This window comes from Macrotis lagotis, chromosome 8 (assembly GCF_037893015.1).
Source record: "Macrotis lagotis isolate mMagLag1 chromosome 8, bilby.v1.9.chrom.fasta, whole genome shotgun sequence".
NCBI lineage: Eukaryota > Metazoa > Chordata > Mammalia > Peramelemorphia > Peramelidae > Macrotis > Macrotis lagotis.
This window is the reverse complement of record NC_133665.1, coordinates 135,847,203-135,861,741: the sequence shown is the minus strand read 5'-3', so window position 1 is coordinate 135,861,741 and position 14,539 is coordinate 135,847,203. Positions and strand designations below refer to the sequence as shown.

Genomic DNA, 14,539 nt, shown 5'->3' with positions numbered 1-14,539 from the left:
GATGTTATTCTATTCAGTTTGTCAGACTGTCTTCTGGTTTTCCTGGTTTTCCCAACGGTTTTTATCTCAGTAGCTGAGTGTTTTGGGTTTATCAAAATCTAGGCTCCTGTGTTCATTTACTGCTGTATATTGGATACCTCTAATAAACTTCTCCATTGCTTACCCAGAACCAAATTATTTTGATGATTTTAGCTTTTTCATTTACTGTGAGATCTGATAGTGCTATACTTCCCACTTTTTTTGTTAATTCTTTTTATTTTTTTATTTTTTGTTCCTCCTGATGAATTTTATTTTTTTAGATTTTTTGCAAGGCAGTGAGGTTAAGTGGCTTGCCAAGGCCACACAGCTAGGTAGGTAATTATTAAGTGTCTGAAGCCGGATTTGCACTCAGGTCCTCCTGACTCCAGGGCTGGTTAGCTACCCCCCCCCCCAATGAATTTTTAAATTATTTTTCCTAGAACTATAAAATAATCTTTGGGTAATCTAAGTGGTATGACACTAAATAAGTAAATTAATTTAAGTAATATTGTCATTTTTATTTTATTGGCTTGACACATCCATGAGCAATTAATATTTATTTATTTAAATCAGTCTATGTAAAGAATGTTTTATAATTGGGTTCATAAACAGATCGTTCTCACTTTATATAAATTTGTATTTCACACAAATTCTACTTACTTTCTGTAAAGAGTTCTGAAAGAAATCCACATTCAAAAAACCAATTATGTTAACCTTGCTGTACCTTACTGTATTCTCTCTCTCTCTCTGCTCCTGCCTCTTGGCTCAGTGCTTCACAACCTCCTACCCCCATCCCCACCTCCCCACCAAAATGCAAACAAACAAAAAACTTTTAAAGTGAAAGCCAGAACTGCCATAATATTCGGGCTTGGCTTGAGACCTGAGAGAAAGGAGGGGGAGTGATGGGGATAAGTGGAGGGAAAAAGAGAGAGAGACAGAGGCAGACCAATAGACGAAAGAGAAAAAAATTATATACATATATGTGTGTACACACATATATGTACATATAAACACACATACATACATACATACATACATACAGAAATATAGAGATGTCTCAGCCATGTCTATCTTTGGTTCCCCACTACTAGAATATGGCATGTCTGTCCCTGATTCCCATATGTGGTCCATCTCCTGTCTGTGTCCAGTCCCCATGTACCTGCCCCGATGTGTTCTTCCTCTCAGTTCTGGAAGGCTTCCCACATGGCTGGCCATGCCCCATGTGTTCCTCCTGCTTTCCATTCTCTGTCCCTGTCCGCTGGTGTGTCCTGGAACCATATGCTGACATTTTCCCTTCATGGTGCACAGCCACCTTCTTAACTCCTGCTGCTCCGTCCCCACTTCCACAGACAAAATTCCCATTTCATAAAAATCACTTTACTTATAGGTCTAGTGAATGGCCTATTTATGTAAAGTGAAAAGGGTTTACAATCACTGACAGATGGACTTCCAAGAACATTATACTGTCTGTAGTTATTTTAAATGTAATTACTCTCATCTCTTCTTCCTACATTTTGTTGGTAACATTCAGAAATGCTGATGATTTATTCTATATCTGGCAACTTTATTGAAGTTATTGTTTTATTTGGTTTTTTAGTTGACTCTCTAAGGTTCTTTAAGTAAATCATCATTTCATTTGCAAAAAAAGATTGTTTCCTCTTTGCCAATAATTTCCACTTGATTTCTTTTCCTTGTCTAATTTCTGTAGTTCACATTTCCTGCACTATTTTGAATAGTAATAGTAATAATGGACATTTGTGCTTTACCCTTGACTTTTTTTAGAAACCTTTAGCTTTTCTCTATTATAGATAATGATGTCTCTTTACAAATGAAAGTTCCATTAATTTCTCTGCTTTCTAAGTTTTGGATGTTGTTCTCTTCCAAAAGTTTTCTTCATTTATTGATATAATTATGTTTTTATTGCTTTATTATTAATATGGTCAAATGTATTTATAGTTTTCCTAGCATTGAACTAGTTCTGTATTACTGGTATAAATCTAACCTGTTTATTGTACATGATCTTCTCATATGTTGCTCTAGTCTTCTTGCTAATATTTTATTTTAAAATTTTGGATCAGTTGCATTTCCTTAGCAGGGATATAAGATTATAGTTTTCTTTCTGTTTTGCCTCTAATTTAAATTTGAAGATCATAGAAGAAATTTGATAGGACCCGTTTCCTATTTTTTCAAATAGCTTATATTGAATTTAGTTGTTTAAATATTTGGTTGAATTAACTTGTAAATCCTTCTGGTTCTATTTGATGGGAGGGGGAATAGTTCATATTTAACTTATTCCATTTCTTTTTCCAAAGATAACTCTATATCTCTATTTTCTCTTGTTAGTCTGGGAAGTTTATATTTTTATAAATAGTTATTTCATTTAGACTATGTTTTATTGCCATACAATGGAATAAAAGGGTTTCTAATAATTTAATTTTGTAGATAATCTTTTGCTTTCTGGACAATCATACTCCAAACTCTCAGTTCCATTATAATGGTGTCTGCTAAGTCATATGTGATTCTGACTGTGGCATCTTAGTACTTTGAATCTTTCTTTCTGTTAGCTTCCAATATTTTTTGGTTGGTCTGGGAGCTCTAGGTTTTGACTCTGTTGCTTTTGGAAGTTTTAAGTGGCCTGCTGACGTGCTCAGCCACTGTTAGCCTGCAAGAAGACTCCGTCGATTCAGAGCAGTTGAATTGTCTAGGGTCTCCCTCTGTTTAGTATGCCCACCCTGGTTACTGCACCGCAGGCTGAGGCTGGGATGCTCCTACCTTTGGAGCCACACAGCTCCTCCCTGCTTCTGAACGTATTCCTTGTTCAGGACATGACTGTGGCCCACAATCCTTTCTGCTTTCCCTATGCATGCTTCCTTAAATGACCCTGGATCTGTGGCCCCATGAGGGGTTAATCCATCCCAAGACCCTCATTTTTGTACCCTGCATTCCTGGAACCTCTACTCTGCCTAGGGTCTCAGTCCTCTGTCATTCCTAGACATTGTCATACTCTGCATGACCCCAAGTTCCCAGTGTGGGCAGACTCCTTAGTCAACTTCCTTAGTCAACCTGGGCCAGAAAAAAGACTCACTATGATTTTTTTTCTTCCATTTCCTTATCAGATAAATCTGGTATATTTTTTAGATCATTGTGGAGGAGTTAAGGTGAGAGAACTGTACTGTACTTATTTCTGCCATTCTGCCTTCATTGTTGTTATGACTTTGAAATATCATCTTACCTAGATTAGCTGCCGGCCCCTTGGATAAGATGATCTTTAAGATGCCTCCCCAGAGATGGAGAAACATTTGGCAAGTTGTGTGAGTATAGCCTTAGCTAGAGTTCCCCCTGCCCATTTGGAATACCCTGGTGGCCTCTTTTATACCCAACCCACTCATTCTCGGCCTCTCCCACAGTTCTCTTTTAATATTGTCTGCCATACCAACATACTTTGTGGGGACAGTTATGTAGTGTGAAAATGCTGGATATAGAGTTTATCATTTTTTTTTTTTACTTGAATCCTGTTCCTTACTACTTTTATGAACTTGCCATGTCACTTCCTCTCTTGGAAATGTGGAGGACATATTAGATGACTTGCTAAAATCTGTTCTCATTCTAAATTGGAGGATCTATGTGCAGTGTGGACTCTTAATTACCCTCAGGCAAGGGCAGGATAAAGTCCAGGATAAGCTATTACATGTTTAATTTCCAACTTGAATCACCCCAAGATGTTTGAAAATACAGAGGTAGCACACACGAGAGTATTGTTTTTCCTTGAAAGACTACATGAAATAGTCTTATAGTATGACTTTGAGTAATACTGTGTTAATGATGAAATAAAGGATGCCATAGTGTATTGTCAGATTTACAACTTTTGACCAATTAGTGACTTGATTATTTAGGGCAAACTCTAGATTGACCTTTTTGTGTCATGACCTCCTTTTAACAACACATGGACCCCTTAGAATAATGTTTTAAAATGCATAAAATAAATCGGATTATAAAGAAAGTCAATCATATTGAATACTTTATCAAAATATTTGAAAACAAATTCACAAACCCCAGGTTCAGAACTCACACATTAGAAGAATTTTTTCTCTGTACCTCCATTTCTCAGTTTATAAAGAAGGATTCTTGTTATTTTACTGAATTTTGGGATTTTTTATGGGGAAGGAAGTAAGAAAAGTGATTAGAGTCCTAGGATAAGGTGCTAGACAAATACAGAGCTTAATTATACTATTTGGATTACATATTGTCTACTTTCTCTTTCTCTTGTCCTTTTATTACTAAGGATACATATGAAAATAGGATTGCAGTTGCCTAGGAGGCCATCTGCTTCTCTGTTCTCCCACACCTGAAGCCTCTGTCCTTTTTGACATCACCATCACCACATTTACTTACATGGTTTAGGAGGGCTGAAAATTGTAGCAGTGACTTGTGACTGGGAACAAAGCAGTAAGAACAGACAAAAGACTCATACATGAGGTCTGGTTTAATGTAGCTGTCCATGGTAATAAAAGATGAAGACTATAGAGAAAGCCTGTAATATTTCAGCAGATAGTTTTAAAATATTTTTTTTAACGTTTCTGTGATATATCAGTGACACTTAGGAAATGTATACCAAATTCAGTAGTAATAAGGATGCCATCTGATAAGCAAAAAGTTTTCTGTAGTGAGTTCACAAAGTACTGACTCATGATAAGAACTGAAGATTGCAGAGGATAAGGCACAAGCTTCAGGTTAAGGTAATTTCCTCGTGGTTTTTGTTGTTTGGAAACCAGGACAGTGTTCAGGGATTAGTATTTGGGTCTCTGAATTTTCTTCTCCTGAAGTAGGCAAGTATGGATTCCATCAAGGAAATTGATGGATGGTGATGCTGTAGCTCTTTATCATCACCCTTAACCAGCTGTATCCTTTGCTGATTCCAATATATGGTATTGCTAGCACTGGTTGCTCATATGAAATACTAATTGCATATAAGATGCAAGGTCAGTTGATTTTCTACAACCTTTCTTTTTGACCTCTCATGATAAGTGTATTAGGCAGTTGGAATTCATTCTTGATCATTATCTTCACTTTTCTTCAAAGGAAATTCAAGTGCTTAACTGATTTTATTTCACTTACCTTCACAATATTGAAGTAAAGCATAGGATAGTGAATATAGTTCTTCATTTTGTAATTGGGTAACTAAGAAGGCATGGATGAACAGTCAATTTATTTGCAGAATAAGGAAGAGAACATGGTCTTTATTTTTTAAATATTTTATTAGTTTTACAATTATATACAATAGTAGTTGCTGCCTATCATTTTTTTGTAAGATTTTGAATTTTACAATTTTTCTCCCACTCTCCCTTCCCTCCCCCCATCCCCTCACAGGTAGTCTGATAATCTTTACATTGTTTCCATGCTATACATTGATCAAAATTGAATGTGTTGAGAGAGAAATCATATCCTTGAGGAGAAAACAAAGTTTTAGAGGTAGCAAAATTATGTTATACATAAGATACTTTAAAAAAATTGAAGGTAATAGACTTTGGTCTTTGTTTAAAATCCACAGTTCTTTCTCTGGATACAGGTGGTATTCTCCATCACAAGTACTCCAGAATTGTCCCTTATTGCATTGATGGAATGAGCAAGTCCATTAAGTTTGATCATCACCCCTATGTTTTTCTTAGGGTGTACAGTGTTCTTCTGGTTCTACTTATCTCACTCAGCACCAGTTTATGCAAATCCTTCCAGGAATCCCATCCTTCCTGGTTTCTAATAGAACAATACTGTTCCATAACATACATATAACCACAATTTGTTAAGCCATTCCCCAATTAGTGAACATTCACTTGAGTTCCAATTATTTGCTACCACAAATAGGGCTGTTATGAATATTTTTGTAGAAGTGTTGTTTTTACCCTTTTTCATGATCAAGAGAAAGAGAAAGTAGACAATGTGAAATCCAAATAGTATAATTAAGCTTTGTATTTGTCTACTGGGTATAGACCCAGTCGTGGTATTGCTGGATCAAAGGGTATACACATTTTTAATGCCCTTTGGGCATAATTCCAGATGGTTCTCCAGAAAGGTTGATGAGTTCATAGCTCTACCAACAATGTATTAGTGTCCCAGATTTCCCACATCCCTTCCAACATTCCAATATGACCTTTCTGGTCATATTGACCAATCTGCTGCTTTAATTTACATTTCTCTAATCGGTAATGATTTAGAACAGTTTTTCATAGGACTATGGATAGCTTTGGTTTCCTCATCTGTTAATTGCCTTTGCATATCCTTTGACCATTTGTCAATTGAGAAATGTCTTTCTTTTTTATAAATTTGACTCACTTCTCTATATTTTAGAAATTAGTCCTTTGTCAGAAATACTAGTTGTAAAAATTGTTTCCCAATTTACTACATTTCTTTTGATCTTGGTTATAGTGGCATTGTTTGTGCAAAAGCTTTTTAATTTAATGTAATCAAAATTTTCTAGTTTGTTTTTATTATATTCTCCATCTCTTCCTTGATCATAAACTGCTTCCCTTTCCATAGATGTGACAGGTAAACTATTCCTTAATCTCCTATTCTACTTATAATATTGTCTTTTATATCTCAATCCTATACCCATTTTGATCTTATCTTGGTTTAGGGTATGAGGTACTGGTCTAATCCAAGTTTTTTTCGTACTAACTTCCAATTTTCCCAAAAGTTTTTATTGGAGTGAGTTCTTAACCCAGAAACTGGACTCTTTGGGTTTATCAAACAGTAGATTACTATAATAATTTCCTGCTGTTTCTTTTGCACCTAATCTATTCCACTGATCCACCAGTCTATTTCTTAGCCAATATCAGGCAATTTTGATGACTGATGCTTTATAATATAATTTTAGGTCTGATAAGGCTAAGTCACTGAGAACATGGTCTTTGAATGCCAGAATCACTAGACAGAAGTTTTTCCAAAAGACCATCTGAAGACCCAAGAGAAGGAGAAATGAATATTATTATTTTCTCAAGTTCAAAGAAGGATATATTGAGATAGATAGGAATCAAAGTTAGAATAAAAGAACAGAAACATTTGTAAGACAGTTATTACTTGATGTATGGTTGTGAAGGAAAAGAAACATGAGAGATAGGGCGGTACAGTTATAAAATATAATTAAGGTATTTGAGGTAAAAGTTTTTTAACTCTTTCATAATTGGTAGAATCATTTGAGAAACCATTGCACTGAACACTACTCACCATTACTAGCTTTTCTTTCTCATTTAATTTCTTAATATTCATAATAATATTTTCTGTATTGATTTTAAGTTTTATAAAGTCCTTTATAGTCATTATCCTGTTTTAATTCTCACAGTAGTTTCAGGTAAGGCTTTGTATTATTATTCCTATTTTAAAGATGTGAAAACCGAGGGCTCAGAAAAGTTGTGACTTACCCACAGTTAATAAGTGACTAATAAGTGACAGCCAGCATGTGAATCCAAGTCTCATTCTATCCAAATTCAGTCTCTTTTCAATTATAAACACTACCTCATGGGTTAAAATGCCCTAAAAGCATAATTAGAGACAATTCATAACATTCATAATGATGCCAATACCTTTTATTTGTATTACATTTTAGTTTTTTCAGAGGCCTTTTTCATATAGCTGCGTGTGTATGTACTTGAAAGAGAGAGTGCACAGTTGCAAATGTGAGTAGGTCTTCCATTTATAGATGAGGAATCTATTTTTAATTAAACTTTATTTTTTATAAATAACAATCAGTTTTTCTCTTCTCTACCCCTGCTCAAAAAAGAAAAACAAAACCATTGTAATAAATATGCATATCAATCAAAACAAATTCCTATATTTATGGTATCCAAAAATTTATGCCTCTTTCTGCCTCTTAAATATATCACCTCTCTGTTGGAAGGTGAGTAACATATTCCAACATTGATACTCTTGATTTGACTGAAATTTATATGATTAGTCACCCAAAAAAGTGGGGGGGGGTGGATTAGATCTAAGGTCTGACCTATTCTTCCATATTTTTTCCATTAGGCCACAGATGTTTGAGACTTAACTGTACTTTCATGTTAGTTCACTTGTTACTGAGAAAAGATGTGAGGTATAAGTGAATCTTTCAGAGATGCAGATTTAGGATCTCCCGGTTCATTGTATTGTGAATTGAAGTGAGACCAAAGTGCTTTAGAATGAGGAAGAGAGACAAACTTCATTTCTTTTTACAAAAGTGAATGCTATCTTTCCCTTGAGAAAGTTGCACCTGGTTCTAGAATTTTGTTCCAAGTGTCAGGACTGAGTTCTGTCTTTGTAGCCATTAGCTGTTTTTGTTATCAAGGGGCCACCTAGCATCCAGGACATCCTTTTGCTCATCTATCTTACTATTACTCGTTAACCTTATCTGCTCCAACACATCATGAGTAGAACTTCAGAGCAATTTGACTTGAATATCATTTTCTTTCTTGACTGGTAATGTAGGGTCAGAAAATGATCCATCTAGAACCTTGGGAGATAGTCTGATCCTGGTTGCTTAATTGTATTGGACTAGTCTGTCCTTTGATTGCATCAAGGGATCACTAATGGTTAACAACTGAACCACTGAGATGCTTGGTACAGATTAACCATTCCTGCATTCTTGGGAAGCAACCTCAGTGTAATATCTTGACAGTGTCTAGGGGAAATGCCTGCCTGACCTCCAGGATTCTGAGGATGTTACTATTGTCTCCATTTAGTGTTCTGCAGCATTACATTCCAGAAATACTCCAGAAACTCAGCACTTTTTAAGTCTTCCATATCCACCAGAGGCAGCTTGTTAGTAATAACCTTCCTATTCTACTGCCAAAAAAAAAGGGCAAATAAGCAGCTTGTTCAAATCTGGGTCCCCTTCCAGGTTTCCATCTTAATGCCTTGTTATATTGGTTTTTCCCCTCTGAGCAATACTTTTATTTCTTTCAAGAGTCTTTCTGCTAGTGCTGTATTCTTATAGTTGTTATTATATGGTCAACACTTTGTAAAACCTCACTACTGACTGTCTCCTGACACTTTATGTAGAAGATAGTAGCATTGCCATACATGCACATCTTTTCCTGAATATATTATGTCTATATTTTTTAAACTTGTACTCTTTGGCTAGTGTTTCCTCCTTGGTATTTTACAAATGGATTACTTTAGGCACTTGAGCTTGAAAAAAGGAAATGATCTTTTTTGAGCTTGAAAAAAGGAAGTGGTTCTCTCTAGAGAGAACCTTTCCCTAATTAGGTATACAGAGCTAAAGTCCTCTGGAAATATAAATAATAAGAAGGCATGGAGAAAACCTGGTAGCTGGGACCCAGGTGTAGTTGGAATGAGAAGTATCTTGTTTCATAAAGCCCTTGAAGACAGGGTGCAGAATTATGAATGAATCAGAAAAATGTGTGTGCAGTTACCAGTAAGGTGTTATTTTCCAGGTTATCCTGTGGGGTGGGGAGGGGGAGGTGGGCGGAAGAAGGGAATTCTTGCCTAGGTAAAGTCTAGGATGAACTGTGAGGTCAATTCTAATTAAAGAGGTTCTAGGATTCTTTTTCTAGGAAAGTAGATTCAACCTTCTTAAAGCTAGAAAGAGACTTAGTAAAATTTTAATCAGGTAGTTGCTTAAACCAAAAGAAATTGATCATGAAAGAATAATTTCTCTTCCATCCTTTTAAGTTTATAGCCAGAGATGTGGCATTTTAAGCATCCTTCCTGGAAATTTAAAAAGAAATTGCTAGCCAGACCTCATTTCCAAATGCTAGCTTCTCTTTTTTACCATTTCTGAGTACTAATGTATGTTTTGCTCTTTTTCAACTAGGCCAAGGAACTGGAAGGTGTAGAAGCAGAGCTAAGACGCCGTGACATTTTCTATAAAGAGCAATTGGGTCGCATTGAAAGAAAGGTATGGCCTGTATTCATTTTGATTTCGTGGGGCAAAGTACTAACAGCTGACTGGTATCCACATGGATTAGTGTCCCAAAGAAGCAGAAAGCATTGTGCTGACACCTGGAGTCATCAGGCTCATCCCTTATTTTGCACTCCCCTGTTTCCCCAGGACCAACCTACCTGTTCTGCCCCTTGTATCAAACAACTCTACAAACTGAACCTTTAAGGTATTTGGTTTTCATTTGAACCATTTTTACTGAATGCAGTTCTGCTATCATTTAAGTTAGAAAAAAAATTTTCTCTCACCACAGGGCGGTGCTGAGAGCCAATTTACCTTTATCCATTTAGTTAAGAGTCTGAGTTAGAGAAAATAATAATAATAATAACAACAATAACAATAATAATAATGTTCATTCTTACTATACAAATACATTAAAGTTATATTATTAATTTTCTCCTGGGAATTGTGGAGATCAAGGTGCACAATTGTTGTACATTATCAGTTTCTCTTAGAACAAGCCTTTGAAATGAATGCCTTTTAAAGAGATATCAAGCCCTTTTTTAAAAACTAGAAATTATTTATAAAAGCTCATTTAAAGGCTTGTTTAATTACACCCTTTTTGGTATACTTGTTGATCATGATGACTTTCCCAAAACTGAGGGTGTGGAAAGATCTCAATGAAGTATTTATACTTCCTACTAGAGGTAACAAAACCTGATTTGCTACAGAATGGTGGCAAAAAAATGAACTATCATGATTTAAACTATAAAACATCATTTGATGGTATGTATTCGGTTTGATTCCCAATGGGGTTTCCCTTTATAATTGAACCTAAGAAAAGACACAAAGAAACCTGGATTGAACAATGATGAGGATAAACAAGGAACTATTTCCTTGACTGTGTATTTTAACTCCCTGATTTCTTATTTTTGATGGGGCAGAGGCAACAAGTATGATACCAAATAGAATGATAACATAAAGTGCTAGGGTTACTAGCTATACAGATATATATATACACACACACACACACACACACACACACACACATACATACATATATATAGTTATACACACACTATATACTAACTTCACATAGAATTAGAGAATGATATAGATTCTGTATTGCTTAACCATGTCATTGACCCTTTAAAAATATATGTCCTTTTTTTATTAAGCATAGCTCCATGTTCATGTTTGAATGTAGCTTATAAATGATAGGAATTGTGAATTTAAAGCCTGGAAAAGGGTGGGGATCCAACAGCCATAGCTCTAATTATCACAGTTGCCCATATGTTCATAAGCACAGATTTTTTTTTGTTATGTGTGCAATTCTTCAGTTTCCTGCTGTGCATCTCTTGTGTTTTTTATCTCCATTTTTGGCTCCTAAAAGAACTGGGATATGTGTCTATCTAGAGTGGCTAGCAGTGAGGCCCCCTTGCAGTTTTCTCCTTTAAGAAATTTCTTTTTTGGTTAGGACTGTCTCACTGGCTTTTTCTTTCCTCTTTAATGTTCACCCTTATAAAGAATGAAAAATGCTTTGTCTTACTGAAAGGGGAAAAATGTACCAGAAGAACTTGACTTTATCATCTTTTCTTCCCCTTAGTCATCATAAAGAGACATCAAACTCCTACATATGCAGATGCAGACTTTTTTTTAATGAGGATTTTCCACAAAATTTTGAAAAAGACATTAAGTTCTGCTACAAGGAGGTGCAAAATCACTATCTCTTTTCTGACTCTTAAACACTTGCATTTTGCTGGTAATAAAATCAAAAAATGCCTCCCAAACATTCTGAAGAACAGAGATTGGTGAAGAAGATAGGGGAGATTACTGGGAACATGGGAAAGAGGGAGAAAAGAAATGCTGCAATAAGGCTTAATTGTATTAGTTTTTTTTTTTTAAAAAAGACTTCGATCTTTGTGGATAATTTTATTTCTATAATGGCTGGAAATATGGGAAACACACTGACAATCTTTTTTATTATTAACTATTGCTTTTATATAATTCAATTTTCATGTGCTGAATACTTTGAGACCTTGACATTTTCAGTTTCCACTTAAACTCTTTTCTTTACAGCATTTTTTTTTAAGAGATTGGCTAGGAGATAACTTAAGGAGAGACTAACTCCAGAGTACTGGCTAGTGGAACAGGTAGGGATGAGAATTGAGGAAGAGGAAAGTGGTCAGTGTTTGTGGCAGAAAGGGCAGTCAATCAACAAGGATTTATTGAGCACCTATCATGTGTTAGTGCTTGGGATACAATTAAAGCAAAAAGCAGTCCTGGTTCTCGAGAAGCTCATTTTAATGGAGGAAATGACCTGCAACAACTAAGTAGAAGCAAACTTATAGATAGTATAAATTGGAGATAATCTCTGAGAGAAGGCAGTGAGACTAAGGATGTCTGGTAAAACCTTCTTGTAGAAAGTAGGAATTCAGCTGAGATTTTAAAGAAGCCAGAGAAGGCAGAAGGCAGAGTTGAGGAGTAGGAGAGTCCAGGTAGGGAGGCAACCAGTGAACAAAGAGGTGGAATAGCTTACTCAGGGAACAGTGAGGAGGCAGGGTCACTAGATGGAAGAGTCCATGAAGAGGAATTGGCTGTGAAGGGCTTTAAAAGAGGGGGTGGCTAGGTGGCGTAGTGGATAAAGCACCGGCCCTGGAGTCAGTACCTGGGTTCAAATCTGGCCTCAGACACTTAACAGTTACCTAGCTGTGTGGCCTTGGACAAGCCACTTAACCCCATTTGCCTTGCAAAAAAAACAACAACCTAAAAAAAGATTAAAAGAGGATTTTCTTTAATTGAACTTGGAGGTAATAAGTCCTAAGAGTGACTTAATTGGAGGGAGGGGATGGGTTATGTGGTCAGAATTGTACTTAAGGAATATCAGCTTGACAAGTGAGTAGGGAGTAGGGAAGAGGCTGGAGGCAGGGAGGCTAACCAGCAGGCTCTAGCAGGAGTCTAGGTGTCCCAGGGGGATGGCAGTGTCAAGAGAAGAAAGGGCATAGGAGATGTTTTGAAGGTAAAGTTGATTGGACTTGGCAACTGGTTGGATATCAGGGAGGTAAGAGAGATGGATAACAACTAAGTTGTGAACCTGGATGAATGAGACAGTGGTGGTTCTATAGAGAGGTTAGGAACGGAGTTGGGATATTTCAGTTTATAAGTTGAAATAAAATAGCTATCTAGTTGTCCTTCTTGAGAAAGGACTAACTAGAATGTCTCTCTTAGATCTTTCTCTTCCCCTCTTCTCCACCTCCCCAGAAAACAAAGCATTAGATCTTGTTTTAGCCTCTTGACATAGATAACAGCAGGAGTAGAAATTAGATAATGGAGGAGGGAACAGAAAATTTTTCTTTAAACACTTGTTCTACAATAATAATTGTTTTATAGATAACTGTTTGGGAAACTGAGTCCCAGATAAGATGGAAGTTTGTTTGCTCAGCTAATTGATGACAATTAAGGCTTGAACCCAAGTCTCTTGAATGACAACCCAGAACAAGTTCTACTTAACCAAACTTAAAGTGTACTTCTTGTCTAAAAATTGGGTCAGTCTCATTTTCCCTTTCTTTTCATTCCTTGTGAGCATATCTTGGATTCTGCTCTCGAATAGCTGGTCCTACTTTAGCCCTGTGGCAGGAAGGTTCTGAGGTTAGGTTATGTTAGGTTAGGTTCCAGATGGCATGGGTCTCATGCCATCCAGGTCAGGAAGTAGGAATCTTAGAAACTAAGGAGAGCAGAGGAAAACTCACAATGCATTTTGGGTCCACCTCTTATTCACCTCTCACACTCACTGGACCTCATACTGTAGTTATTTGTGTGCCCAACCTCCAAAGTCTCCTTTATCTTTGTAGTTCCCTTAGTATCTAGGTAGCACAGTCAGTACCTTACTTCTGAGTTGATACTAAATTGATATTTTAATTAAATTTGAAGGGTTCTTTACAGCATTTTTTGAAGAGATTGTGTTCTTTAAAATTTTTTGCTAAAATTGTGGTACGTAATTATTTTGGAATACTATTCTGCTATAAGAAATAATGAGCAGGATGCTCTCAGAAAAACCTGGAAAGATTTACATGAACTCATACAAATGTACTGTGTACAAAGTAACAACCATATTGTAGGATGATCAGCTGTGAAAAACATAGCTTTTCTCAGCAATACTGTGACCCAATACACCTCTGAAGGACTTATGATAAAGAATGCTGTTCATCCTAGAGAAAGAACAGATGAGTCTGAATACAGATTGAAACATACTTTATTTTATTTTCTTTGAGGTTTCTTTTGGGGAGGGATATCTGTGTTTTCCTTCATAACATGACTATTATGGAAATGTATGCATGACTACACATTTATAATGTATGCCAAATTTCTTGCTTTCTCATTCATGAGGGTAGAAGGGAAAGAATTTGGAACTCAAAGTTTTAAAAATGAATGTTAAAAATTGTTTTTACATGTAACATGGGATTTCTGTTTCATTTCGTCAGCAAGAGGTTTGGAGGATAATGAGATTCAAAGTGAGTATTAGTCTCCCCAATATCCCACAAGTTAGGAATTGAACTGTATATCAAATTTGGTGTTCATCCTATGAGTCTTTGTGATGGAATGCCATTAGTCTTTTTCTCCCATATAGAGAGAAGTCTAGTTCTTTTCTCTTTA

The 14,539-nt window shown here is 36.1% G+C and overlaps 1 protein-coding gene across 2 annotated transcripts in view; it reads left to right on the top strand.

Moving 5' to 3' along the window:
* Window positions 1-14,539, top strand: part of LOC141496190 (MICOS complex subunit Mic25-like) — a 211,304-nt gene that overhangs the window by 30,331 nt on the left and 166,434 nt on the right. Inside the window, exons 2-3 of one of the 2 annotated variants that reach the window (XM_074198442.1) lie at window positions 3,255-3,329; window positions 9,821-9,904. In XM_074198442.1, the coding sequence (XP_074054543.1) occupies window positions 3,306-3,329; window positions 9,821-9,904 (108 nt within the window). In that variant the 5' untranslated portion in view covers window positions 3,255-3,305. The remainder of the gene's footprint in view (window positions 1-3,254; window positions 3,330-9,820; window positions 9,905-14,539) is intronic. The other variant, XM_074198441.1, reaches the window with a different exon arrangement.